The sequence below is a fragment of the Pezoporus wallicus genome, unplaced genomic scaffold (assembly GCF_028554395.1).
Source record: "Pezoporus wallicus isolate ANWC-B61680 ecotype Strahan unplaced genomic scaffold, APGP_CSIRO_Pwel_v1 contig_7360, whole genome shotgun sequence".
In the NCBI taxonomy this organism is placed as follows: Eukaryota; Metazoa; Chordata; class Aves; order Psittaciformes; family Psittacidae; genus Pezoporus; species Pezoporus wallicus.
In genome coordinates this window covers 190,584-216,086 of record NW_026639632.1, presented here as the reverse complement: position 1 = coordinate 216,086, position 25,503 = coordinate 190,584, and the positions used below count along the sequence as shown (strand labels likewise).

Here is a 25,503-nt window from a genome sequence, read left to right as displayed (position 1 = left end):
ACACCTCAATGTGGACAGAAGCTGCTGGGAAACAGGATTTTTTGCCACAGAGAGAATGATTACTGGATATATTTGGCAGTGTAAGAGGTCACAGCCAGTCTGAACTGATCAGTGCTTCTGCAGGCTTCAATGACAGTTACAGCTGCAGATGGCTAAAAAGCAGGGACACATATAGCACTTGCATCTCAAGCCAAGGGCTGAAATACTACCGACATGCTCCCAGCCACTCAGCAGCTTCTGCACGAGCTGCACCTCGCAGCATGTTGCAATCCAGACTGTTGCCTAGCACTTGTACTGTGTTGTGTTTGCTCTCTGTGATCATGCTGGCTGGTGCTCATGATAAATGAAGTGTTTCTCTGATTACACACACACACCTGCCTTCTACTGACGTCTATCTGAGGAAAAATAGCTTTACTACAGAAATGTTTGCCTCCAACCATTTTGGACACCTTGGAGCCTTTTATGCTTTCTGACAGCCCAGAGTGCTCCCTGGCCGATTAGCTCCATAGTTTTTATCTGTAGTGAATTGGCAGGGCAGGGAGTTAAATAAGCATATTCCCAAGAATCATGACTAGCCTAGTAGATTTCATTGTAGGTGAAATGTCTGTTCTATACTCGGAAAGAAGAGGATGTTATCTATTTTTCATTCCACCCACTGTGGAAATCTTGTAAATCCAATAGCTAAAATTCTGTTGTTCATCAACACTGTCAGTTTCATCTTTTCCTTGAGTCTGTGGTCAAAGAGAGGAAACTAACAGGTGGATAATAAATATGGGGAAATAAAAAGGGCAGCAAAGAAACTGTAAGCAGCCTCTTCTGCAAGTTTCATATCTACAAGGATGGGCACAACCTGCAGGGCAGTGGAGGCTTCTGGTATCGCAAGAGCACAACTGCAGTTTAACAGAGCAAAGGATTAATCAAATCAATCTCCTGTAAGCAAAATCACAGTGCATGCCTAACATGTCTCTGCCAAAGGATCACACCATGCCAGAGCACAGCTTGACCCCAGCATGGCTAGCAACATGAACATGACTTGCTCTACCCAATAATGGCATAGTTAAAGTACAGTGAGCTAATTTTTAATGGTAAGCTAATTTTTTGTCACATCTTTTATCTACAGCTTAACCAAGTGTTGACTTGAAACAACAGTACAGATAAATATGATATTATTTTTTAAGGTGCAAATATTGCTTTGGCAGAGAATTTTACTCTGGCAGCTGCTTTTATTACATACACATGTACAAATATATAATTTAATAGCCTATAAAATTAGTATGTTTTGTACAAGGTTTTCATAAACTTTGAACAAACTCTATCATTTTCTTCGTATTTCCCCATTTTCATAGTACAACTAGATGAAATTAGTGAACCAAATACTGTTATGGATACTGGGGCTAAACCCTGGCCCAGCAGACTTTACTGGAAACAAAATGTTATCCTTACTCTCCAGGATGAATAGGCAGAGATGCTTTTTTTCTCTTGAGAAACTAGGTACTTCCCCAGGACCAGACTTTTCTGTCTTGGTCTGTGTCAACATGCAGGCTGTAAATGCTTTTTGCTATTGGCTGTTGTCATGGTTTAAAACCAGGCAGAGGGCTCGTTCACTCACTCCCCCCTCTTCTTGCTCTCCCCCTACTCCTGGAGGGATGGAGAGGAGAATCGAAACAAATGCAACTCCCACGGGTTGAGGTAAGAACAGTTTAGTAACTACGGTATAACACATATCACTACTGCTACCACCAATAATAACACTGATAAAGGAAATAACAAGGGAAGAGAATACAACACCTCACCACCAGCTGACCGATAACTCACCCCCCCCCCAGCCCGACCAAGCTCTGACCCATACCTCCTCCAACCCCGCAGTCCCAGCCCTTCCGGCTAACTCCCAGTTACATCCTGGGCATGATGTACTGTGGTATGGAATACCTCTTTGGCTAGTTTGGGTCAGGTGTCCTGTCTCTGCTTCCTCACCGCTTCGCCTCCTCCCTGGCAGAGCATGAGGCTCACAAAGTCCTTGGCCAAACCAAAACATCATTGTTATCAGCTCTGTTCAGGAGCTGAAAGTCAAAACACTGCACTGCACCAGCTACCAAGGAGGAGAAAAATGACTGCTACTGCTGAACCCAGGACAGCTGTTAAGTGCCAAAGGACAAGGAAAGCTCACAGCTTGCAAACCTGCCAGAAGTTTTCAGTTCCTGCAGACTTGCATCTCTAGTCAGTTTATGACTTCTCTAACAATTCTAACACTAATCTGAACCCAGTTTGTCCACTTACACAACTAATAAATTCATGTCCAAGAGTTCTGTAGACAAGCAAGGATTACCAGTTAAAGAAGAGACTTCATCATCTGGCTTGCTGTCCTGGGTTCAGCAGTAGCAGTCATGTTTTTTCCTTTGTGTTAACTGGTGCAGTGCTGTGTTTTGACTTCTAGTTTGAGAACAGTGTTGGTGAAGCCGATGTTTTCGGTTGTTGCTAAGTGATGTTTACCCTGACCAAGGACTCTGTGAGGCTCATGCTCTGCCAGGGAGGAGGGGAGGCTGTGAGGAAGCAGAGACGGGGCGCCTGACCCGGGCTAGCCGGGGAGGTATTCCATACCACAGCACGTCATGCCCGGGGTGAGGGGTAACTGGGAGTTACCCGGAAGGACAGGGGCTTCCGGGTGGAACTCACTTTCTTGGCCGGTGGTATCGTATTCTCTTCTCTTGTTATTTTCCCTTATCATTGTTTTAGCTGATAGTAGCGGTGGTGATTTGTTGCTGGACTGTTCTTGTCTCAACCCGTAGGAGTTGCACTCTCTCGATCCTCCTCCCCGTTCCTCCGGGAGCGGGGAAGGGGAGAGCCCCGGTGCAAGGTGGGGGGGGAGATGGACACAGACCTTGATTGTTGTCAGCTTGGCACCACTCACTGGGAGTGAGTGAACAAGTTACCTGACTGGGTTTAAACCACGACACTTGCCCAGAGTGGACTTGCATGAAGGTTTTAGACAAAAGGGTGAACATCTGGATTACTGATGTCTCCTAAAGGGAGCAATCACAATTTAGCAGACAGCCTAAATATGCAATTCCCAATTCAAGCACGTGCTCAATCTCCCCCTCTCTCCAACCTGAGCATCTATCTGATTTCCCCAATTGCATAGTGGTCAAGGCTCCTCAAGGAAAACCTAGGATTCATGCTGTGCTTTAAGAGGTGTTTCAGTTTATTGAGCATTTTGGCCTCAGATCACATGCTGGGATTTGCTCACAGATGCCTTAGGCATCTCTGTGCTAAACTTGGTCTCTTCTCCAGCTCCCCTTCCTGGGAGCAACCCAATTCTTGTACTCTGTATTCCCTTCTTGACCCAACTCTCAGCAGCTCTGTGTACCGGACTGGGTGCCAGGTTAGGTAAGACACACATTACATACAGTACATATTGCAGCTGGACTGCCTGTCCACCTTGCAATATGCAACACAGTTTTCTGAGTTAGTTGGCCTAACAGAAATAGAGTCATGCTGGACAGTGCTTTCTTACCAGGATATTATTTCTGAGCTTAAGGATGCGATTTCTTCCCTTTATTTTCCTCCCAACTGCTGTTGACTAAAGCTGTTTAAACCATGACAAGCTTATAAAACTCTTCAAAAAAATTTCTCTACTCATATCTCTTGAAAAAAATCTCTATTCTTCTTACCCCTACTTGTTTCTAATTCAGCATTCACACACAGTTGCATCTTCTAATCTCCCTCCATAAATTTGATTAGGAGAAATCTCAAAGGAACTCACCAACAAAGTTTAAGTTGACAAGTAGGCATTATTTATTGTGGTGCCGGGAGACACGGAGATCGCTCCTCCTAGCATGTCTCATCCAAGCATCAACCAGGCTGTGATTACATTGTCCTTAAAAGTACATATTCATTAGGTTACATACATGTCGTGGTTTAAACCCATTCTTCTTCCGGCCCACATGATAGAGAGGGCTTATAATCAAACTGTAATTTGGGATGTGCATTCTCCAGAACCCCACAGCACCCAAGAAGGCTTGCGTTTCTTTCTTATTAGTTGGTGGAGACATTGCTGTTACCTTGTTGATCACATCTGTGGGGATCTGGCGATGTCCATCTTGCCATTTTATTCCCAAAAATTGAATCTCCTGTGCATGTCCCTTGACCTTATTCCGGTTTATGGCAAAACCGGCTTTCAGCAGGATTTGGATTATTTTCCTCCCTTTCTCAAAGACTTCTTCTGCTGTATCGCCCCACACAATAAAAGCAAATAAATTTTGACTTTCTTTGGCCAGGCGCAGACAGAAAAATGCATTCTTTAAGTCCAGAATGGTAAACCACTTTTGATTATTCTTCAATTTAGTCAATAAATTATACGGATTAGCTACTACTAGATGAATATCCTCCACAGTTTGGTTGATTGCTCTGAGATCTTGAACTAACCTGTAACTTTTACCATCGGATTTCTTTACTGGCAAGATAGGAGTATTATATTCCAATTCACATTCAATTAATAATCAATATTTTAAGAATTTATCAATGATTTCTTTGATTCCCTTTCAATCCTCCAATTTTAAGGGATACTGTTTTATTCTAATTGGGCAGGCTCCCCTTTTATTTCTACTTTAACAGGCAAAGAATTTTTTCGCCTTACCTGGAACTTCAGATCCCATACTCCCAGATATACCTGATTGAGAAGTTCTTCTATTTCAGGGAGATCTTCCTGTTCGCTTTTCTGTTGAATTAAACTCAAAACTTGAATTAATTGATCAGGTTTGACTCTTAATTCCATTTTGCCTTCTTTAAATGTTCCTTCTCACCCTAATAAAGATTTTTGAGAATTTGGCATGTATAAAAATTTATGCATTCCTATTTGTTTTCCCAATTTATACTCCAAAGGTTCCAGAAAGAATACCTTTTTTCTTGGTGGCCCATAGCTCTCACATCTGTAACAAATGTTTTTTCCTTCTGATTAATACCAAATAAGTTGCTCCTGTATCCCCTAAAATTTCCATTTCATTTTCTCTAGTCCCTACCTTTAATTTAACCAGTGGATCTGCTAGGGTAGATTCCCCAGCTCCCCATCAATCTAGTTCTAATTCAGTCACCAGAGCCACTTTGTGGGTATTCCTTTTAGGGCAGTCTCACTTACAACCTTTGAATTCCTTACAGTATGCACACTGATCCCATCCCACAGGAGAAGAATACACTCTTTCACCTCTGCCTGACATTTCTCCTCTACCTCTGCATCACCATCTCACGTAACTCCCTCCACCAGTTTCTACTTGTCCCAGAGCAGCCACCATAGACGTGGCTATAGCACGACTCAGCTTTTTCTTCTCTACCTGTTCCTGATTCCTATATGCTCTCCATGCTTCTTTAACATTCTCAAGTCCTTCTGCTCTGTTGCCAGTGACAGCAACCTTTTCCTCATTATCAATAACAGATGGGGCAGATACTGAGGGTGGTCCTCTCAGAAGTACCTGTGAAACATAATCCTCCAACTATCTTCCTGATTACTCTGTTTCTTTTTAACTTTAAACATCTTTCCCCAATATCACAGGCTGAACAACATCTCTCCATCTTAGCTTTCTGTGTTAACCTGTACTTTTCCAAAGCCAAAATTAAGGGATCTGGCGGAGCAATATTAATTTCGCATTCTGTCTGCCACTCTGGGTGGTTTCTTAAAATGAAAAACATACCTGCATACACCAGTTCATCACATTTTTCTGTAATCTTAAAAATAACATTAATTGCAACAACATATTATAATTCAAAGTCCCATTTTTTGGCCATTTTTCCTGATCCTCCAAGGTATATAATGGCCACTATTGCTTACAATATTTCATTAAAGTCCTTTTATTTACTGAGCCCCTGGGGGATCCTCCTAATCCTTTCCAATGAGCCAGAATACATCCCAAAGGGCTCTTTTCTATTATTTCCTTATACATGCTATACAAACACACACCCACATGGGATCCCAAAAATTCCGCTCACTTTCTCATAAATTTGGAAAACAAAGATAAAAACATACACCAAATACACAAATACTAATTAGCAGCACGATAAAAACAGAAATGGTTCGCCATTCATTAATTACTCAAGCACAGCATCAAATGCCGGTTTTCAGAAATTGGGTCAGATACCAGGGAAATACAAACATGTTCCCTGTCGTGGTTTAAACCCAGTCAGGTAATTCGTTCGCTCACTTCCCCCCCTTTCTTGCCCTCCCCCTGCTCTCGGAGGGACGGAGAGGAGAATCGAAAAGAATGCAACTCCCACGGGTTGAGATAAGAACAGTTTAGTAACTAAGGCATAACACAAATCACTACTGCTACCACCAATGATAATAATGATAAAGGAAATAACAAGGGAAGAGAATACAACACCTCAGCACCAGCTGACCGATAACTCGCCCCCAAGCCCGACCAAGCTCCGACCGATACCTCCTCCAACCCTGCAGTCTCCCAGCCCTTCCGGCTAACTCCCAGTAACATCCTGGGCATGACGTGCTGTGGTATGGAATACCTCTTTGGTCAGTTTGGGTCAGGTGTCCTGTCTCTGCTTCCTCACAGCCTCCCCTCCTCCCTGGCAGAGCATGAGCCTCACAGAGTCCTTGGTCAGGGTAAACATCACTTAGCAACAACCGAAAACATCGGCTTCACCAACACTGTTCTCAAGCTAGAAGTCAAAACACAGCACTGCACCAGTTAACACAAAGGAAAAACATGACTGCTATTGCTGAACCCAGGACATTATCCACCCCTTATTCCATACCATTCACGTCGTGCTCAGATCCCACATTTTCAATACACCATCGCTCTCCCACATATATACATCCATATACATACAGACCAAGAGGAAAAAATCATTTTCTTAGTGCATGGACCAATCCCTATAATGCTGCTGAGTCCATTCGGTCCATGATGTTCAAATTTCATTCTCTGTTGGGATGATGGCTAGAGGGAAGTCAGGGCCAGTCGCTGGTGACCTGGAGACATCTAGTTGATGGGCTATAAAAGCATTACACAGCAGGCAACAGCATACAATTGAGTTCACTGGCTGTTTTCCCCTAAAATCAAATCCCCTTGAGGTATACATCGGACTTCCCCATCTTCCCGCATTACCCACCAAGTATATCCAGGTCCCTGTCAGGCTCCATCTCTTGTAACAGTCTTCCAGAGCAGGAGAGACTGTGTGCAGTGTTCACACTCATGAATAACTAGGGCAATAGTGTCCATTGCTAAGTCCACCCCTTGATCATGAGTCCATCTCTATGTTGCATCTCTGCTCTGATGGCCTGAAGTGCCATGGGCCCACCAGGCTCAAAATAATTCACTGTCCCCTTCAGCAGTTTCTGCAGCTTGTTGCTGGGGACTCCATACAGCTGCCTTCCATCTCCGATGCTTCCAAAGCACTGGAGGGGCCCAGTGGACTAGATACTTGCCCATACTGTCCCATACACCCTGCCACTCATGACTGTCCAGCCTTGGGGAAAATCTCTTGGTCTCCCTATATTGTTGTCTAACCCCAGACAAGACCCAAACCTGACTCTGCTTAACTTTTGAGATCAGACAAAATGGTTGTGGGTAGAACACAGCCTGTGTGTGTGCCAACATGCTGATCGCCATCACAATCAGCAGGCAGGTCCCAAGGATACCCAAAGGCCATTCAAAACCTTCAGAACTCTCAGTTGATGCTGCTGTACTTGTCACTGGGGCTGGTGTAGCTGCTGTGCTTGCCGGCTCTCCCACCGCCAGCTTCTCTTTTCCTGAGTCCAGCTCTTCCTCCTCTGCCTTGCTGGGAAATGCTGCGTGGTCTCCTGCATCCTCCTGGGGCTCGGCGGGCGGCTTCCGGGGGATGCTCTCGGCCGTCGCGGGGCTGGGCTCGGCCGCGGGGCTCGGCTCCTCCGCGGGGCTCGGCTTCTCCGGGGGGCTCGGCTCCTCCGCCGCCTTCTCCCGCTGCTCGGCAGCCGCTTCCTTCTGCTCCTCGATCTCCCCGACCTCCTCCACCGGCAGCCGTCCCCTCGCGGCCTCCGGCCCCGCTCCCGCCGCCGCTTGGTCCCCGGGGCCGCTCTCCCGGGCCGGTTCGGCTGCCGCCTGCTCCCGGGGACGCTCCCCCTCGTCTCCCCGCAGCCTCACGAAGATGGAGAGTAGGGCGAGGGCCAGGACGGTGACGAGCAGCCGGAAGGCCAGGTACAAGTCCACGGCCACGTCCGTCCCGCCCTGCTGCTGGAGCCCACCCATATTACAAGCCATTGCCATAAAGCACAGTGAGACAAGAACCTTAGCCCAGGCCCCACACTTGATAAACACCAACACAGCAAATACCGGCTCTACAGAAGTTACAACATTCTGAAGCTGTGAGATCAACAAGAACAACTCTGAGAGCCAATAAATCGCCATTGTGATGAGTGACTATTAATCTGGTCAGATCTGTCGTTATCTCAACCCTTCGTGCCCCACGTTGGGCGCCAAAAAGAACTGTCGTGGTTTAAACCCAGTCAGGTAATTCGTTCGCTCACTTCCCCCCCTTTCTTGCCCTCCCCCTGCTCTCGGAGGGACGGAGAGGAGAATCGAAAAGAATGCAACTCCCACGGGTTGAGGTAAGAACAGTTTAGTAACTAAGGTATAACACAAATCACTACTGCTACCACCAATGATAATAATGATAAAGGAAATAACAAGGGAAGAGAATACAACACCTCAGCACCAGCTGACCGATAACTCGCCCCCCAAGCCCGACCAAGCTCCGACCGATACCTCCTCCAACCCTGCAGTCTCCCAGCCCTTCCGGCTAACTCCCAGTTATATCCTGGGCATGACGTGCTGTGGTATGGAATACCTCTTTGGTCAGTTTGGGTCATGTGTCCTGTCTCTGCTTCCTCACAGCTTCCCCTCCTCCCTGGCAGAGCATGAGCCTCACAGAGTCCTTGGTCAGGGTAAACATCACTTAGCAACAACCGAAAACATCGGCTTCACCAACACTGTTCTCAAGCTAGAAGTCAAAACACAGCACTGCACCAGTTAACACAAAGGAAAAAACATGACTGCTACTGCTGAATCCAGGACATTCCCGCATATGACGTCTCGTATGCCTCACAGAACAATTCAGAATGTACACCTGTATACCAAACAGATGCTAGCAGCTGGGTATGTGCCTTTATCTATGAGATTTTTCTATCCTGATTTACAGAAGACTTTCTTATTCCTGTGTACTCCTTATGGAATATTAACCATGTTCCCATGTTCCTGCATTGGACGTCTCCTACGCCTTATGGAACATTAATCGGTGTTCCTGCATAGGATGTCTCCTATGCCTTACGGAATGCCATAAAATAAAGCAAGCAAAAGAATACCTTTACAATGATAGTCATGGTCCTTGTCTGCTCCTGCAGTGATCTGAGTGAGTCAAGGGGTCCCTCCAGGGAAATCTGTCCTGGGGGCCCTCGGGAGCCCTGTCCTCAGCGGGTCCTGCAGCCAAGCAGAAAGGGTCCCATCTGTGGTGCCAAATTGATTCAGAGAAATCTCCAGGAACTCGACAACACTGTTTAAGTTGACAAGCTGGTATTCTTTATTGTGGTAACAGGAGACATGGGGATCGCTCCTCCTAGCATGTCTCATCCAAGCATCAACCAGGCTGTGATTATATTGTCCTTAAACATACATATTCGTTAGGTTACATACATTACATCATATTTTTAGAGAATGCCTCCTACATGCACACTAAAATGTGGTAGTGGGCTTTGTGTCCCCTGGTGTTTATTTCTTCATCACTTTGTTTTAGGATCGTTGTCATATCACCACCAGCGGGTTCTGGCAAAGCTCATCTTAGTAATTTCCTTTTCTCTATAGTTGCTAACAGAGCCTAATGTCCTTGAAGTTACTTATTTACAACCCTATTCTTCAATCAACCCCATTCTTCAAATTAATACCACCAACTCCTTAATCATTTTGTTCTTCTCTAAATCCTCATCACTCGGTTTTCATCTTTCTGGTTCTGAGGTCTGTGGACAAAACAATCACAAACCTACGAACCAGCTTGCTAAAAGGGACAAACAGCAACCTAGGCTATGATACTGTGATTTTGTACATAAAATTGCAAATTGAATGTTTTCTCTTTGTTGGTGATGTTTTTTAGGTTTTTTTTGGTGGTGGAGAGGCTACTAGGTCACATTGCAAATTGATTTCCAAGTGACTGACCATTAATGTCCACTGGTGTTCTCCAAGTTTGTGTGTATGGTGTCCCTCCTTTCTGAAGCTTGAAGATAGAATGGTTTTGGTGGGAAAGGACCTTAAGCTCACCCAATTCCAACCTTGCTGCCACAGGCAGGGTCACCTTCCGGTAGATCAGGTTGCTCCAAGATCCGTCCACCGCGGCCCTGAACACTGCCACGGGAGCGACAAGCGCAGCTTCCCCGCTCTGCAGCCTTCACAGCAAACATGTTCCGCGGAATCCACCAGCCGCGCCCCGGAGCAAGCCCCGCCCGTAGAGCAAGCCCCGCCCGTAGAGCAAGCCCCGCCCGTAGAGCAAGCCCCGCCCGTAGAGCAAGCCCCGCCCCTAGGGCAAGCCCCGCCTCTAGAGCAAGCCCCGCCCCTAGAGCAAGCCCCGCCCTGCAGTGGGCGCGCCGCGGAGATCGATCTCCCCTGCTGGTGGCTATCCGCCGCGCCCTACAAGCGCTTGAGCGGCGGCGTAGTCCCGCCCACAGCCCCGCTGCGATTGGCTGGCGGGCGCCCGCGCCCTTTTCGGATTGGTCTCTGTTGCGCCCAAGAGGCGGTGCTGCACCGCCCCCTAGAGCAGGGCTGGTTGTGGGTGATGGGGGGCGGCTGTTATGGAGGAGTTGGATCCAGGGCGGGCGTAGGCCCGCCGGTAGCGTCCTGGGAAGGTAATACGCAGGCCCGCGTGGGCGGGGAGGTCGCGGTGGTCCTTGAAGGACCGCTGAGGGGAGGGGGTGCGGGAGGGGTTTCTTGTTGAGGAGGGCCGGGATCCTCTGGGCGGGCGGGAGCTGGTAGTGAGGGAAAAGGCAGGCGCAGGCTCTCCTCCTCTGAGGCTCAGCTGGGGCGCGCGGTGCCTTCCTCGCGTGGCTTTCCCCGTGTGGATACGTGTCTGTGTGCTTCTTGGGGCAGCAGGAGCTCTTCAAGCCGCAGCTCAGAACAAATCGGGGGCATGGCTCTTATCGCTGTAAGGGAGAAGAGGATTTCTCTTCTCGTATGGATAACAGGCGGGTAGGATCACCCCCCCCACCCCCCCCCCCCCCAGGTTTCTTCAGGGGCCCGCGCTGCCTGGGGACGTCCCAGGGAAGGCGGCTGGACACTGGCACACCGCAGAAGCAAGTGAGTGTAGCTGTAGAAAAAGCACAGTTGCGGTTACTTGTCTGTGAAGTAGGAGGTGAAAACATCCAGAATTATTTCTCTTGCAGATTCATAGCAAGGACAGCTTGTGCTTTGTCAGGACCCCGTTCGGAATCTCCGTGTTGACCCGTCTAGATGAAACTTCTGAGAAGAAGCTGGGGACACTGTGTTTGGGCTGTGTGTATCTAGTAAGCTTTTGACCCTGAAAAAGGCAGGCGTGTGTCCTTTAAGAGGCAGAGAGGTGCAGACTAGATGGATCTAAAGACAGCAGTGTTTACTGCAGCTCGTGATGGCAAGCTGCGGCTCCTCTCTAAGCTGCTGGCAAGCAAAACCAGAGAAGAGGTAGCCCTACTGATATCAGAGAAAACCAGTGGTGCCACACCACTTCTGATGGCAGCCCGTTACGGTCATCTAGACATGGTGGAATACTTGCTGGACCACTGCTCTGCATCAATAGAAGTTGGGGGTTCTGTGAATTTTGATGGTGAGACCATTGAGGGGGCTCCGCCGTTATGGGCAGCGTCTGCAGCTGGTCACTTGAAGGTGGTTCAGTGTCTGTTAGATCATGGTGCATCTGTCAACAACACAACTCTGACAAATTCAACGCCGCTTAGAGCTGCCTGTTTTGATGGTCACCTGGAAATAGTAAAGTACCTTGTGGAGCACAAAGCAGACCTGGAAGTATCCAATCGTCATGGGCATACATGCTTGATGATCTCATGTTACAAAGGCCACAAAGAAATTGCTCAGTATTTACTTGAGAAAGGAGCTGATGTTAACCGAAGAAGTGTTAAAGGTAAGTTTGGGTTGTTTTTTTTTTTCCCTTTGTGGTGCATAAGGGTGAAGTTACTCATTTAACCTTCTTCAGGGGGCTGACATCCAAAAATATTCTTGTAGTCTCATAAGGTGGTTGAGAAAGTGGTGAAGTGTATTTAGTAATGTTCTTACTGTTCTTTTGTCTACTCCTTTGCTAACACAGGTTGTATAATTTCATTCTGAATTCACACATTTTAATCTTAACCCCATAATTCTTAAAAAGACAGTCATGAAAATTCACTTTTGTGTGTGCGAAAACCTGATGAACACACTGAGAACTCCTCTTTATAGATGTTGGTGTAGCAACGTATTTAAATATATGAGCATGTGTTCTTGTTCTTTATACTATTTCTTAACAAAGCAGATATGCAGGACATAAAACTGACCTATAGCAATAAGGCTAATACAGGGAAAGGTGCGTAAAGGAGAGAAAATATTTTCTGCATTGGAAATGAATAACCACTTTGCTTTCTACCGTCCTTTTCCTCCAGATTCTTAAATAATTTTTGGCCTTTTTCAGTGCTAGAAAACAAAAACATATATGAAGATTAAAGTAATGAAGCTGGAGGTGTCTGTGGTCCAAACAGAAGGACTTCTGGTGGTGGGCAGATCACAAATGATATCTCTGTGGCCTGTTTAGTTACCCTGGTGTTATCATGCAAAATGAAGATTTCTGGCATTTTTGCTGTGATCATAATTATGTGGCTCTCATGGTTTAAACACTGTTTTTCATTACATCTCAGACTTGTATGTGGGTGTGATATTTGCTTGAAAAGCATACCCGTTGTTGGAGTTTACAGTTAATTTTTTAGCTGACTGAGCTAGGATTCTGCTTCAGCAGCTTATTTTATATATGTATCTATATATCTCACAGAATCATTGGGGTTGGAAGGGATCTCTGGGGGTCATCTGGTTCAACCCCCTGCCAAGGCAGGGCTACCAGAGCAAGTTACACAGGAACTTGTCCAGGCAGGTTTTGAGTGTCTCCAGAGAGGAAGACTCCACGACCCCACACTGGTCCAGTGCTCTGCCACCCTCAATGTAAGTAAGTTCTTCTTTGTGTTGAGGTGACACTTCTTGTATTTTAGTTACTGGCCATTGCTCTCCATCTGGTTGCTGGGCACCACTGAAAAAAGTCTGGCACCTGTCTTTGAGATATTTATATTATGAACTTGCTAATAAACCTTTTTGTAGTGTAAAAGGCAGTTTCCACTGCCTGTTTTAGGCAAATTACATTTGTAACAGTATACTATATCTTAAAGTTATTTCTGTTAAAGTGTAATTTAGGTGTAGATTGTTGTATGATACTGGTAAATACCAAATATGAAAGTAATTCTTGGAAAAACTGTTCAGTTAAATATGCCTTTCAGCAAATCATGCAGATATGTGGGTTTAATGTAAAGAAAACTAAACTACAGATTTGTCAGAAAGGTGGGCAGAGCAAAATAAACATAAATAACCTTATGTCCTTCGGTTGCTTATGAATCATCATGGACTGGTGATCGGATAAAAATGTCATTTTTCTAGATAGGGTTCTTGGAATAACAAGCTAAATATAAACTGTGTATTGCTTTTTAGCTTTAAACCTATCCCTTTATATGATAGGTGTGAACAGAGCAGTGCAGTTAAATGATGTAAAAGAGAAAATTATATATCTCTGCAGCTATTTTCTCCCCTCATTTTGTGTTGGTGGAGTAGGCTTTACTATACTGGGCCTTATTCACTTGTGCATAAGTGTTATTTGCTTTTGCTGAGATGACTGAGTGGCAGCCACGCACTCCTGAGAATTTTCTCTCTTAATTCCTTCCTGCCTCTGCTTCTTTTAGTTTCTGTGTGACTCACACAAGTGAGCAAAGATTCATTAAGTGTAACTGATCCTTGTTTAAATTAAATTTTAAAAAGTTGGGTTGGATATGCTGGGTATTGCAGTGGCTTTGTTTTGCAAGCATTCTCAGTACCTATTAATTTCAAAATTAGTATTTCCAACAGGATTAATTCTATTTTGTCATGTCCACCTCTGTATTATTTTCAGGTTGTACTACTCCCTGCTGTACAACTGCTGTGTACTAAATAATTGACAGCATGCCTGCCCTTGTGATGGGGAGTTACAGAGAACCTGAGTGCTCTGCTCTTGAGTAGGAAAAGTTGTTGCTCTGAATTATGTCTGAATTTTTTTTAAATAGACCCCTTCCTGGGCCACATACAGGGAAGCCTGCTGTTCTGTGGAAGATGTAAAAGCTTTAGTTACTGTAAGTTTTGGTTCGTTTTAAAATGGCAACACTATGCAAACAAAACTATGTAACTTCAGTAGAGGTGCTCTTGTGGGAGATTAGTATATTTTCTTTTCCAGATACTATTCTTAAAATGGGGAGGGAGGGGGGAAAGAAGGGAGAGAGAAAGGGAAGATGTGGGCAAAATTACTTGAACTATTCCTTGTTTTTCCACTGGGTCATAATCTTGCAAGGTAGAACTTTAAGATGTGAAGAAAGCCCAGGAAAATCTAAAGCTTGAAAAGACATGAAAAAGTTTCAAAGTGTTGACAGTTTCAGGGAAAGATGAGAAAATGGGTAAGTTCACAAACATCTAAAAGTCTGGGTGACAACAGAGGCAGAGTATGTAACAGAGCAGGTGAAAACATACAGTGAAATCCTGCTTCTAAAATACAGGCAGAATCCCACAGCTGTGTTTTGGACTATGCAAATTCAGATGCAGAGGTTCTTGAATGTCTATTTCAAAAGTGCAGAAGCACAGCTAGGGAGTTAGATACTCATGGACTTCAGAGTCTGAATCAGATCAGATGCTACACTGAGGAAGATGGTCAGTCTGCCACTGTCCCACAGGACATGGTTGTGAAGAGGGGAGGTAACAAGATGCATAGTGTAGGTAAATGCTCTACTGTAAAAGATGCCCAGTGGTTCTGAATTTGAAGTATGAGCCTTTAGTCGTCTTTGTTTCTTCTGTTTTTTAAATCTAAACTTTCACAGTTTCCCCAAACTTTTATGAAGCACGTAGACAACAGACATGTAAACAAAAGAGTTCTTAACAAATGTTTAATGTAACAAGAACGGTGTTGGTGAGGGGGGGAAACTGATACGTGGGTTAAGAAGGGTGGGACATTTCTCACTCTAGAACAATTCCTGAAGTGAAGCACAGACCTACGTACCTTTGTGCTGGATGAGAAGGATGTTTTCTGTGTCAGCTGCATTCAGTTTTCTCTTCTGCATTGCAAAGTCTGTCAGTGACCTGTTAAGAGTGGTGCTTCCTTACCATGTTCAGAATTGACTGTTGTATTCCTGAATACAGTGTTTCACTGATGTGTTTCTGTGCAGTCTTTGGCTGCTATGTGTAGGGAGGGAAATGCTTGTACCTGTAACGGTAGCAATCCTTGGGCCTTCAAATTACAGATCTGGGCTCCACGGGGGATATACCTGGGGCTGTGTTTGTTGGATTTTATGCTTAGAATAAATTATTTCATATAATTGTTGTAATAAAAAAAGGCAAATGTAGTTGTTGAGCTGTCATATATCATATTTGAGAAGTCATAACAGTCCGGTGAAGTCCCTGCTGACCAGAGAAGGGGAAGCGTAATCTTCATTTTAAAAAGGGAAACAGGAGGACCAGGGGAACTACAGGCCAGGCAGTCTTACCTCAGTGCTTAGCAAGATCGTGGAGCAGAACCTTATAGAAACTGTGCTAAGGCATGTGGACTATAAGGGGTGGTTGGTGACAGCCAGTGTGGCTTCACTAAGGGCAAAATGTGCCTGACAAAACTGGTGGCCTTCCATCTAATGCCACCACGGTGCTGGTGGATAAAGGAATGGTGACTGACAGCGTCTGCCTGAACTTATACAAGGCATTTGACGCTATCGTGCATGACATCCTGGTCTCTAAAGTCAAGAGAGGAATTTGACAGATGGACTACTGTGGATAAGGAATTGGCTGGATGGTCACACTCAGAGTTGTGGTCAGTAGCTCAAGGTCCAAGTGGTTCCTCAGGGACTGGCAAGATTTTAATGTCTTTGTTAGTGACACGGACAGTGGGATTGATGCACCCTCAGCAAGTCTGCCATCAACACCAAGCTGTATGATGTGGTTTACACACTGAAGGGAAGGGATGTCATCCAGAGGAACCTTGACAGGCTTGAGAGGTGAGCCAATACCAGCCAAAGTTCAACAAGGTCAAGTGCAAGGTCCTGCACCTGGGTCAGGGCAATCCCAAGCGCAAATACAGGCTGGGTGGATATTGGATTGAGAGCAGCCCTGGGGAGAAGAACTTGGAGGTGTTGGTTGATGAGAAAAACATGAGCTGGCTTTAGTGTGCACTTGCAGCCCAGGAACTTGCACCTCGAGGGAGGTGATTTTTCCCCCCTCTGCTCTTGTGAGACCCCACCTGCAGACCTGCGTTCAGCTCTAGGGCCCTCAGCGCAAGAGTGCCGTGGACCTGCTTGAGTGAGTACAGATGAAGCTATAAGGATGATGGGAGGGCTGAAGCACCTCTGTTATGAAGAGAGGCTGAGAGAGCTGGGCTTGTTCAGCTTGTAGAAGAGAAGGCTCAGGGCAGACCTTGTAACAGTCTTTCAGGGCCTAAATGGGACCTATGAGAAATCTGGAGGTGGAATTTTTACAAGAGCATGTAAGGACAGGGGCAAGGGGCAGTGGCTTTAAGCTGACAGGTGAGGAGATTTGATTTTAGACATTAGGAAAAAAATCTTCCCTGTGAGGGTAATGAGACACCGTCTGCCTCAGTGTTCAAGTCCAGGTTGGACAGGGCTTGGAGCAACATGGTCGAGTGGAAGGTGTCCCTGTCTGTGGCAGGGTTTGGAACTGGATGAGCTTTAAGATCCCTTCAAACAGAAACCATTCTGTGATTTTTGTGATTCTGTTTTGCATGCAGACCGTTTATAGGTATCTTAGCCTTCTGTTCTAACTCCAGACAGGACACTTAGATCTTGCATTTTGAAAATGAGCAGTGCACAATTTGGTAATTTATGTTGTGCATTATCCTTTTCCACAAGACTGTAGCAGCTGAGATTCGTCCCCTTTGTTCTGCAGTTAAAGTACACATCTGATAGCAAGGATGGTCTGAGTATAATGGTGCAGGAAATAAGGAGTCTTCTTTTCAAAAATTATCTACTTGGAAGGCAGGTTTGTTTTGTTTTTTTTTTCTTGAACATGGCTTTTAAGTGTTGCCATTGCTCAGGTGCTTGGTATGTGGTCTCTTTGTCGTCAGGGTGATATTAGTGGTTTTTACTAGTGGTCTTCACTAATTCTGTCCCTCTTCTTCAGTTAGCAGACTAGTCTGCTGGTCCAAAGGCTAATTTTTCTTCTGAGTATTAAGAACATTTCCTAAGGACTGCTGGACTACGTGCTCCTTTAGTTGTCTTTTGAGTACTGCACAGGAACCTTTGATTTCAAGCCCTGACTCTTCATCATTTATGGTGCTCCGTACTACCATAGCAGTTGGAGGGACTCATTGGTTTTGAAAATGCAGAATAACACTATGATTCAAAATCTTGTTGTTCTTAAATTCTACTGGGACAGTAATTGATCAGAATAATTCTGTAAAATAATGTGGAGGACAAGGCTTGTTGACTTTGCTTCCCCACTTTGGAAACTATAAAAGCATACAGACTTCAGTCTTGTTATTTATGTGGGATACTGGAAAGCATAACACTCAAACCTGCTGGTAAAGGAAAAAGAACTTGTACAGACTTGACAGACCCAGAAACAGGAAGATGAGAGTTTGGTTTTGCTCTATGATCAGTGTTTATGTTTGTGTTAAAAATTAATTTTCTCTTGCAATACACATTAAGGAGTCTGAAAGGTTTGTTCTGTTCTGAGGTTGCCAGTCTTGTCTGCTTGCAAAGATTTGGTTTTGGGGAGGGGGAAAGAATCAAACAAAAAAAAAACTAAAGCCTCCCCTTTCTTCTCCCTACACAGTGAATAAACCCTTGCTCTAAAAGTGTTTAGGGTCTTTTTTCTGGTTTGGGTTTTTAGGTGTTTTGTTGTTTGTTTTGTTTTTTTTTTTTTGTTGGTTTGAGTTTATTGTTTGGTTGGTTTTAGTTTGTTTTTATTTGGTGTTAATGATGTAGTGCACTCCATGTTTTAGATATTTCATGCTTGATGCTGTGGAAACTGCACTTCAGTAGGAATGTTTGTAAATAAGGAGGATACAGTTTAAAGAAACAAATTCAATAATTTCAACTAAAAAGGAGTCCATGCTGAAATTAAATGGAGAACAGCATGCTTTATATGGGTAATCTTGATTATGCAACTTCTTTTGAAGTGCTGTGGTGAGCAAGAGAGCAACTGTTCCCTTACAGCATATGGAAACTAGATTGAAATAGCTTGCTGAGATCAGCAGTTCTTCTCAATTTTTTTCTTAATTTCTTCTAAAGGAAACACATACCTTTAGCTTTTCTTTGTCTTGCAAACTATTTATAGGGATCTGTAGCAGTTTTCCTGTGCACTGTCCATGTTTGTGTGTACATAGTAATACATCTGTTTTTTTGTAATCAGTGAAACTCTTAGACTTGGGTACTTCAAGTGATCTGTTGGGAAAAAAAGTTGATGTTACATGAACAACTTTATAAAAGTGACTAATTTAATTTGTAAGGCTACAAAAATATACACGTGGGTAATTTTACATACTGACCAGTCATTTAAATGAAATCTTTCTTCTCTTATGTTTAAACATCTTGAATATGAAGTCAGATTGAACCTAAATTTTAATATAAATTTTACTACTTAGAAACCAAGCATTTTATAAGTATTAAGAAATAGATGTACTTGGTTGGCTTCAAGTCACTTTCTGTGTGACTGCTTCATTTTCTTTCATTCCCATGTCACATGCTACCAGTCTATTTTGGGAATTATTTGCTTCTGACATAGAAAGAAATGGCCTAATTATGAATTTGAATGCTAAACCCTCACTCTGATCAGTCTTTGGTAACAGTGGATAGTTAGGGAATTAGGTATGTGTAGTGTTCATACTAACTTTAAAAAGTAACAAAAGAATAAAACATGAAGATATGGTGTCAGTTGACCATACCTATTTTCTTACTTTGTTTTTGCAAGATTTGGAAGGTAGGGTTATTCCATTTCTTTGTTGCTTTTTTAGTCAGAGGAAGTTACTAGATAATATGAATAGTAAAGTGTGATACAGATAGTTTGTAAGGAGTATTAATAATAGTGGGAATCACTTTCTAGCAGAGAAATACTGTGACTACCAAAACATATCCAGTCTAATTTTATTTCTGTGAAAGAGCAATGAAACTTTCGTGTTATTGGAATATTAACTGTTTTCTGTATGTAATTAAATCCATGCAGATCATTTTGAAGTAAAAATTGGATTAAGCAAATTTATTGAAACCTACTTTGAAATAACCATTCACACCTTAAAAAAAAAAGGAATTTAACCACCATCTTTGTATATGTCTCTTGGAAAACTGTTTGTCAAAGAGAAGAAATATCAAGTTTTCCAGCCTTTTCCTTTTTTAATATAACACTAGATGTAGTGTTGGCTTTTAGTTTGTTACAAAAATTAACTGCTGATTTGTGTTCAGCCACTGTATATTCTTGTCACTATAGACAATACAGTGGTTCTGAAATGGGTGAGTTAATTTACAGAATAATGGTTGATTTGCCATACTTACTTGAGCTGTTCCAATTCCTGCTCAATATATCAAACATAGAGCAGGATAAAAGTTTTCTTTTTCTTTTGAGTTCTTCTAAAATTTCACACTTGATATACTTCTATGTGTAGATGGCTGGTAATTTTGTTATTTCTTGGGGTTTATGTATATGTGGTGGTGGTTTTTTTTTGTTTTGCTTTTTTTTTCTATTATTTTTTAGATTGGCAGTTCTCAACTATTTGTCTACACAGTCAACATCTCCTCTCTAAAAATTTGTTGGCTTTTACAATGGTACCTGTAACATCCAGTCAAACCTAAGTGAGGTGCAGCCGCTAAGAATTAGTGGTGGTGGCCTTCCGTTGTTGGTTTGTGCATGGCTTAAAATAACTATGGTTATTCTAACTCTAAGGCATACTACAATATAAGTAGCTAAAAAATTACACTACTTCTGTTATACTGTCAGTAACAGCTGCTTAAACCAAAGTCAAAAATTGTAATACAAACACAATTTATTATTTTTTTTTAAACTAAGGACATGCAGTTGGACAGAGTACTGAAATTTTGTGGAGTCTTAAGCATATTTCCATATGCTCTGCATAGCTGCCTTATAAATTAATGACATGTAGACTGTTGGATAGGACCTGAATTTACCCAGACAATAGCCAAGCTTAATCTATGTGGGATTTTTTCAGTATCAATATGTCATAGCATATATGGCTGGTAATTAATAAGAGTGTCAAGAGCAGCATTATATGGCAATGGGTCTACAACGTGTAATATGAATAGGTGCCAGTGATCCTATTGTCAAAGCCAGAAAAATGTGTATTAGCAGATGTGAAGCAATATAGGAACTTTGTAAATATCTTTTTCCTTGTCTTTAGTACACTTTTATGCCACGACTTTTAAAATACGTTGAAAATACAGGCTTGAAGTTAAAAAAATAGGTGCTAATTCCAGTGTTTTGGAGCTCTGATGTGCGGGATGGACTTGAATACACTCTGGAATGGCTGTATTAACTGGTGGCTTAGCCAGCACCCACATGTATCTGTTTTTTGTCTTCATCACTGAGTGCAGAAGTGCAGATGGACTGAGGGAACAGCCAGTCCTTAGTTCTAGGATGTCTGCTGAAGTTACGTACCAACTGGACTTTCTCCAGCATAGTAAAAAGACTTAAAATGTATGTGCATTGGTGAGTTTGTTGCATTTGACATCTTCCCATGTTAGGCATTTAAAGGTGTTGACATTTTCTGGTCTGTGGTGTGTGATAAGGACAGAGGGAATTATATTTGATACAGATGCCAAATTAACAAACTTGTTATTGTACAAACTGTTTTTAACTTTGTGGATCTTGATCTAAGAGATAATTTCAGGTGCCACTTTGGGGTGTTTTCCTCAACCTGTTAGTGAGTGATAGAATTGCTGGTTGCTATTTAGAAGTGTTTCATAAAAGGAATATTTTGCAAGTGAAGCTTGCTATCTGTTAATGAAACAATCTGATATTTTCTGTGTTTTTCTGTTTTGTTTTTTTTTTTTCTGGTTTTGTTTCCTGACCCACTGTAGTTGTCTTAAGAGACTGGAAATACAATAGCAAAGCACACTGTCAACTGCTGACTTGTTGTCATTTAAAAAAGAAAAGCCTACCAAAAATGCAAATAAGGAAGTTTCAGGAAACTTCTCTCTCAGCTTTAAAAAGCCAAATCTGAATGTGCAGAGAACCCTTATAAAGAATGTCTCATTTGTGAATATGGAAACATACTGACAGTGTCACAGTAACTGATGATCTGATGCGCAGGTAACTGCAATTTGCAGGACTAATGCAAGATCTCTTTAATTGGGGGTGGCATTTTTACATAAGCTTTCACTTAATAATTTAATATTAGTGGAAGGCTGAAAAGTGCTGTGCCTGAATTTGTAGAATGTATAACACCTTATGGAAGAGCAAGGTAGATATAAATTGTGTAATTTTAAAGGCAAAATTTTCATCTAGTTGAAGCCTCATAGTTAAGTTATTTAACTGTGGAGTCCAGTGCTTGCTTTCTAATTTTCTGTGAATACGGTTTTCAAACAGGTGACACTAGTGCTTTCTAGAAACTTTCCCACACAGTGTTAGAAAGGGAATGCCTTTAAATGAAAGACTCTGCAATGTCATGCTAATGTGAAATAATCTGTATGTAAATGATAAGACACTTAGATGTTGTGTGTTGAAGGTTCTGGGTTGGATTTGAAGGTTCTGGGTTGGATTTTTTTTTTTTTCCCTTTTTGCCTGTGGAAATCCTAACCAGAGGAGTAGATGAATTAACTTAGGACTTTGGGATAATGACCTAAGAAAGCATTAAGAATAGTTTGTCTGGTGCTTGGCAAAATATCCAGCTCCCTCAGAACATACTGGCAGTCTCAAGAGGCCCCAGCTGAGATCAAGGGCCTGTTGTAATACAGTTATTGCTTAAAAATGCATAAATCAAAATGTCTGGTAGGTGGAGAGAAGAGGGGGTATAGTATGGAGGCACACAAAGCCAATACTGAGTTAGCCCAACTTTAATTTTCATATAGATCTCATTATTTTTTAATCATTTCTGGGGATAGGAAGGGAAATTTGACAGGGGAAGAAGGGAAAACATGGAGACAGCTTAAGTTTCTTTTTCATACTTGAAAGCAGATACAAAATCTCTTACAGAATATTTTAGCTGGAAGGGACCTACAATGTTCAACTAGATCCAGATCATTAATAAAAATACTGAACAGAACTGGCCTTAGAAAAGCCCTGAGGAACACCACTGGTAGCCCCATTCACTACAACACTTTGAGCCCTGCTGTTCACCCAGTTCTTCACCCAGCACACAGTGAACCTGCACATTCCAGAGCTGGACAATTTGCCCAGAAGGATGCTGTGAGGGCAGCATCAGAAGCCTTACTAAAATCCAGAAAAAGTACAGCCATCACCTTCCCTTCTTCCACCAGGCAGGTGACCTTATCATAGAAGGCTATCAAATCAGTTAAACAGGACTTCTCCATGCTGACTGATGATTGCGTTGTCCTTTAATGCCTTTCAATAGTATCCAGTATAATCGCTGTAATTTTTCCAGGAACTGAGATTAGACTAACGGGTCTGTAGTTTCCTAGATCTTCCCTCATGTCCTTCCTATAAACTGGAATAACACTGGCTAGCTTCCAGACAATGGGGACCTCCCAAGACTCTTTGGTAGACAATAGAGAAGGTCCTGCCATAACATGGGCTAGCTCCTTCTCTGCTTGTGAATGTTAAACTGATACAGCTGGTCCCTTAAAATTTTGTTGTCCACAAATGAAAAGTCACTGTTCCCATACTCAGTCCTCCAACTCTGGGGATTGGGCATCTCAAGGTCTATCCATATTATTAAAGACTGGGGCAGAAAAAACATTGAAAGCCTCCACTTTATCATACTTATTAGACCATCTTCAACATATATTGGTCTGATTTCTTTTTTCTCTTTACAACTCTTGCTATTAACTTACATAAAGCATTTGTGTTGTCTAACACAGCACTGGCCCGTTTCAGCTCTAATTGAGCTTTGTCTTTTTGTATCTTCTCCTTGCATACATGAACCACAGCTCTGAATCTTCCTACAAAGATTGAATGTGCTTTCAGAGAGTGTACAATTTCTTTCCCCTTTTGAGCTCTATAAGGAGTTCCTTGTTCAGCCAAGGTGGTCTTTTACCCTGCTTGCTTGACTCTTAAGGAATTGCCTGCTCCTGTGGTTTTTATGTAGTAAGGAATTCTGTTTTAATTGTGGTGGGGTTTGCTTTTTTTGAAATAATGGGACAAAGAGGTCCTTAAGACCTGTTTAATTCTTTCAGGTGATAATATAGAATGTTTTGGGTTGTATAATTGCCTATCAGCCTTGATACTTAATCAGATCTTGGATATTTTGACTTGTCATGTAAACCTTCATAGACCATAGATGTCAAAACAGGTAGCTCCTTTTTATTAACTATTAATGTTTGGTGATTTTTAAACTATTTTTAAACTGTTAGAGTGCAAAGTTCAGACTATAGCTTGATTTTGGTTTGTATAATTGTATTCTTCTGCAGGAAACACAGCGTTACATGACTGTGCGGAGTCTGGAAGTCTGGAGATCATGAAGATGCTTCTGAAGTATTGTGCTAAAATGGAACAGGATGGTTACGGAATGACTCCCCTGCTGTCAGCTAGTGTGACAGGCCATACAAATATCGTGGACTTTCTGACACAGCATGTGCAGACCACTAAGGCTGAACGCGTAAATGCCCTGGAACTTCTAGGAGCAACATTTGTGGACAAAAAGAGGGATCTGCTTGGTGCCATGAAGTACTGGAAGCGAGCTATGGAAATGAGATACAGTGATAGGACTAATATCCTGAGCAAACCTGTGCCGCAAACACTAATTATGGCATATGATTATGCTAAAGAAGTAAACAGCTCCGAAGAGCTAGAAAATCTTATTGCAGACCCTGATGAAATGAGAATGCAAGCACTATTAATTAGAGAACGAATTCTTGGTCCATCTCACCCAGATACATCCTACTATATTAGATACAGAGGTGCTGTCTATGCTGACTCTGGAAACTTCAAGCGTTGTATCAACTTATGGAAATATGCTTTGGACATGCAGCAGAGCAATCTTGACCCACTGAGCCCAATGACAGCCAGCAGTTTGCTATCGTTTGCTGAACTTTTTTCCTTCATGCTTCAGGACAGGGCAAAAGGCCTGCTAGGCACTACTGTCACATTTGATGATCTCATGGGTATACTGTGCAAAAGTGTTCTTGAAATAGAACGGGCCATGAAACAAACCCAGTGTTCTCCTGATCCAATACAGGTGAACAAAGCCCTTTCCATCATCTTGCATTTAATTTGCTTGTTGGAGAAAGTACCTTGCACCTCAGAACAGGAGCATTTTAAGAAACAGACTATTTACAAGTTTCTTAAGCTTCAGCCTAGAGGGAAGAATAACTTTAGTCCACTTCACCTTGCTGTTGACAATAAAACTACATGTGTGGGTCGCTACCCAGTTTGTAAATTCCCCTCTCTACAAGTTACTGCTATCCTAGTGGAATGTGGTGCTGATGTAAATGTCAGAGACTTTGATAACAACAGTCCGTTACACATTGCTGCACTGAACAACCATCCAGACATCATGAATCTTCTTATCGAGTCAGGTTCTCACTTTGATGCCACAAACTCACATAAACAAACTGCTAGTGATTTACTGGGTGAAAAGGAAATGGCAAAAAATTTAATCCAGCCAATAAATCATACTACTTTGCAGTGTCTTGCTGCCCGTGTAATAGCGAATTATAACATATGCTACACAGGGCACATCCCTGAAAAACTAGAGAACTTTGTTTTGCTCCATAGATGATAGTATGGAGTGCCAGAGTACGGTTTTGAAGCATGACTTCATGATAATATTTTCCTTGAGCACTGTTACAATACACCAGCATTCTCTTAGCTTGCTTCATCTTGCTCTCATTGGCTAAATCATTGTTAGTGTCAGATCTGCAGAGTTGGGTACCTAGTATTTAATATGAATATTCCATATAATATATTTTGTGGATTATTTAGAAATGTAATGCCATATTTAGACTCTTCAAATTGTCTGCCAAAGGCTTGTCTATTCTGGTCTTACTTGCCTGTTGGTGTTTGGGACTGAGTTAAGTATCTTCCACTGATATCTTTTTACTGTAAGTGTGTGGATTTTATACAG

At 42.8% G+C, this 25,503-nt stretch overlaps 1 protein-coding gene across 1 annotated transcript; it reads left to right on the top strand.

The window, feature by feature from the left end:
• The first annotated feature begins 11,279 nt into the window (after window positions 1-11,279).
• On the top strand, window positions 11,280-25,247 carry FEM1C (fem-1 homolog C). Its single transcript, XM_057415277.1, has 2 exons — window positions 11,280-12,126; window positions 23,849-25,247. The coding sequence occupies exons 1-2, from the start codon at window positions 11,583-11,585 to the stop codon at window positions 25,156-25,158; spliced, it is 1,854 nt and encodes a 617-aa protein (XP_057271260.1). The 5' UTR covers window positions 11,280-11,582; the 3' UTR covers window positions 25,159-25,247.
• Window positions 25,248-25,503: the final 256 nt, after the last annotated feature.

Bases quoted from the DNA above. Each gene is read 5' to 3' on its own strand.
- FEM1C (XM_057415277.1), top strand. From the start codon at position 11,583: ATGGATCTAAAGACAGCAGTGTTTACTGCAGCTCGTGATGGCAAGCTG. The intron at 12,127-23,848 runs GTAAGTTTGGGT...ATTCTTCTGCAG, and splicing joins TAACCGAAGAAGTGTTAAAG to GAAACACAGCGTTACATGAC.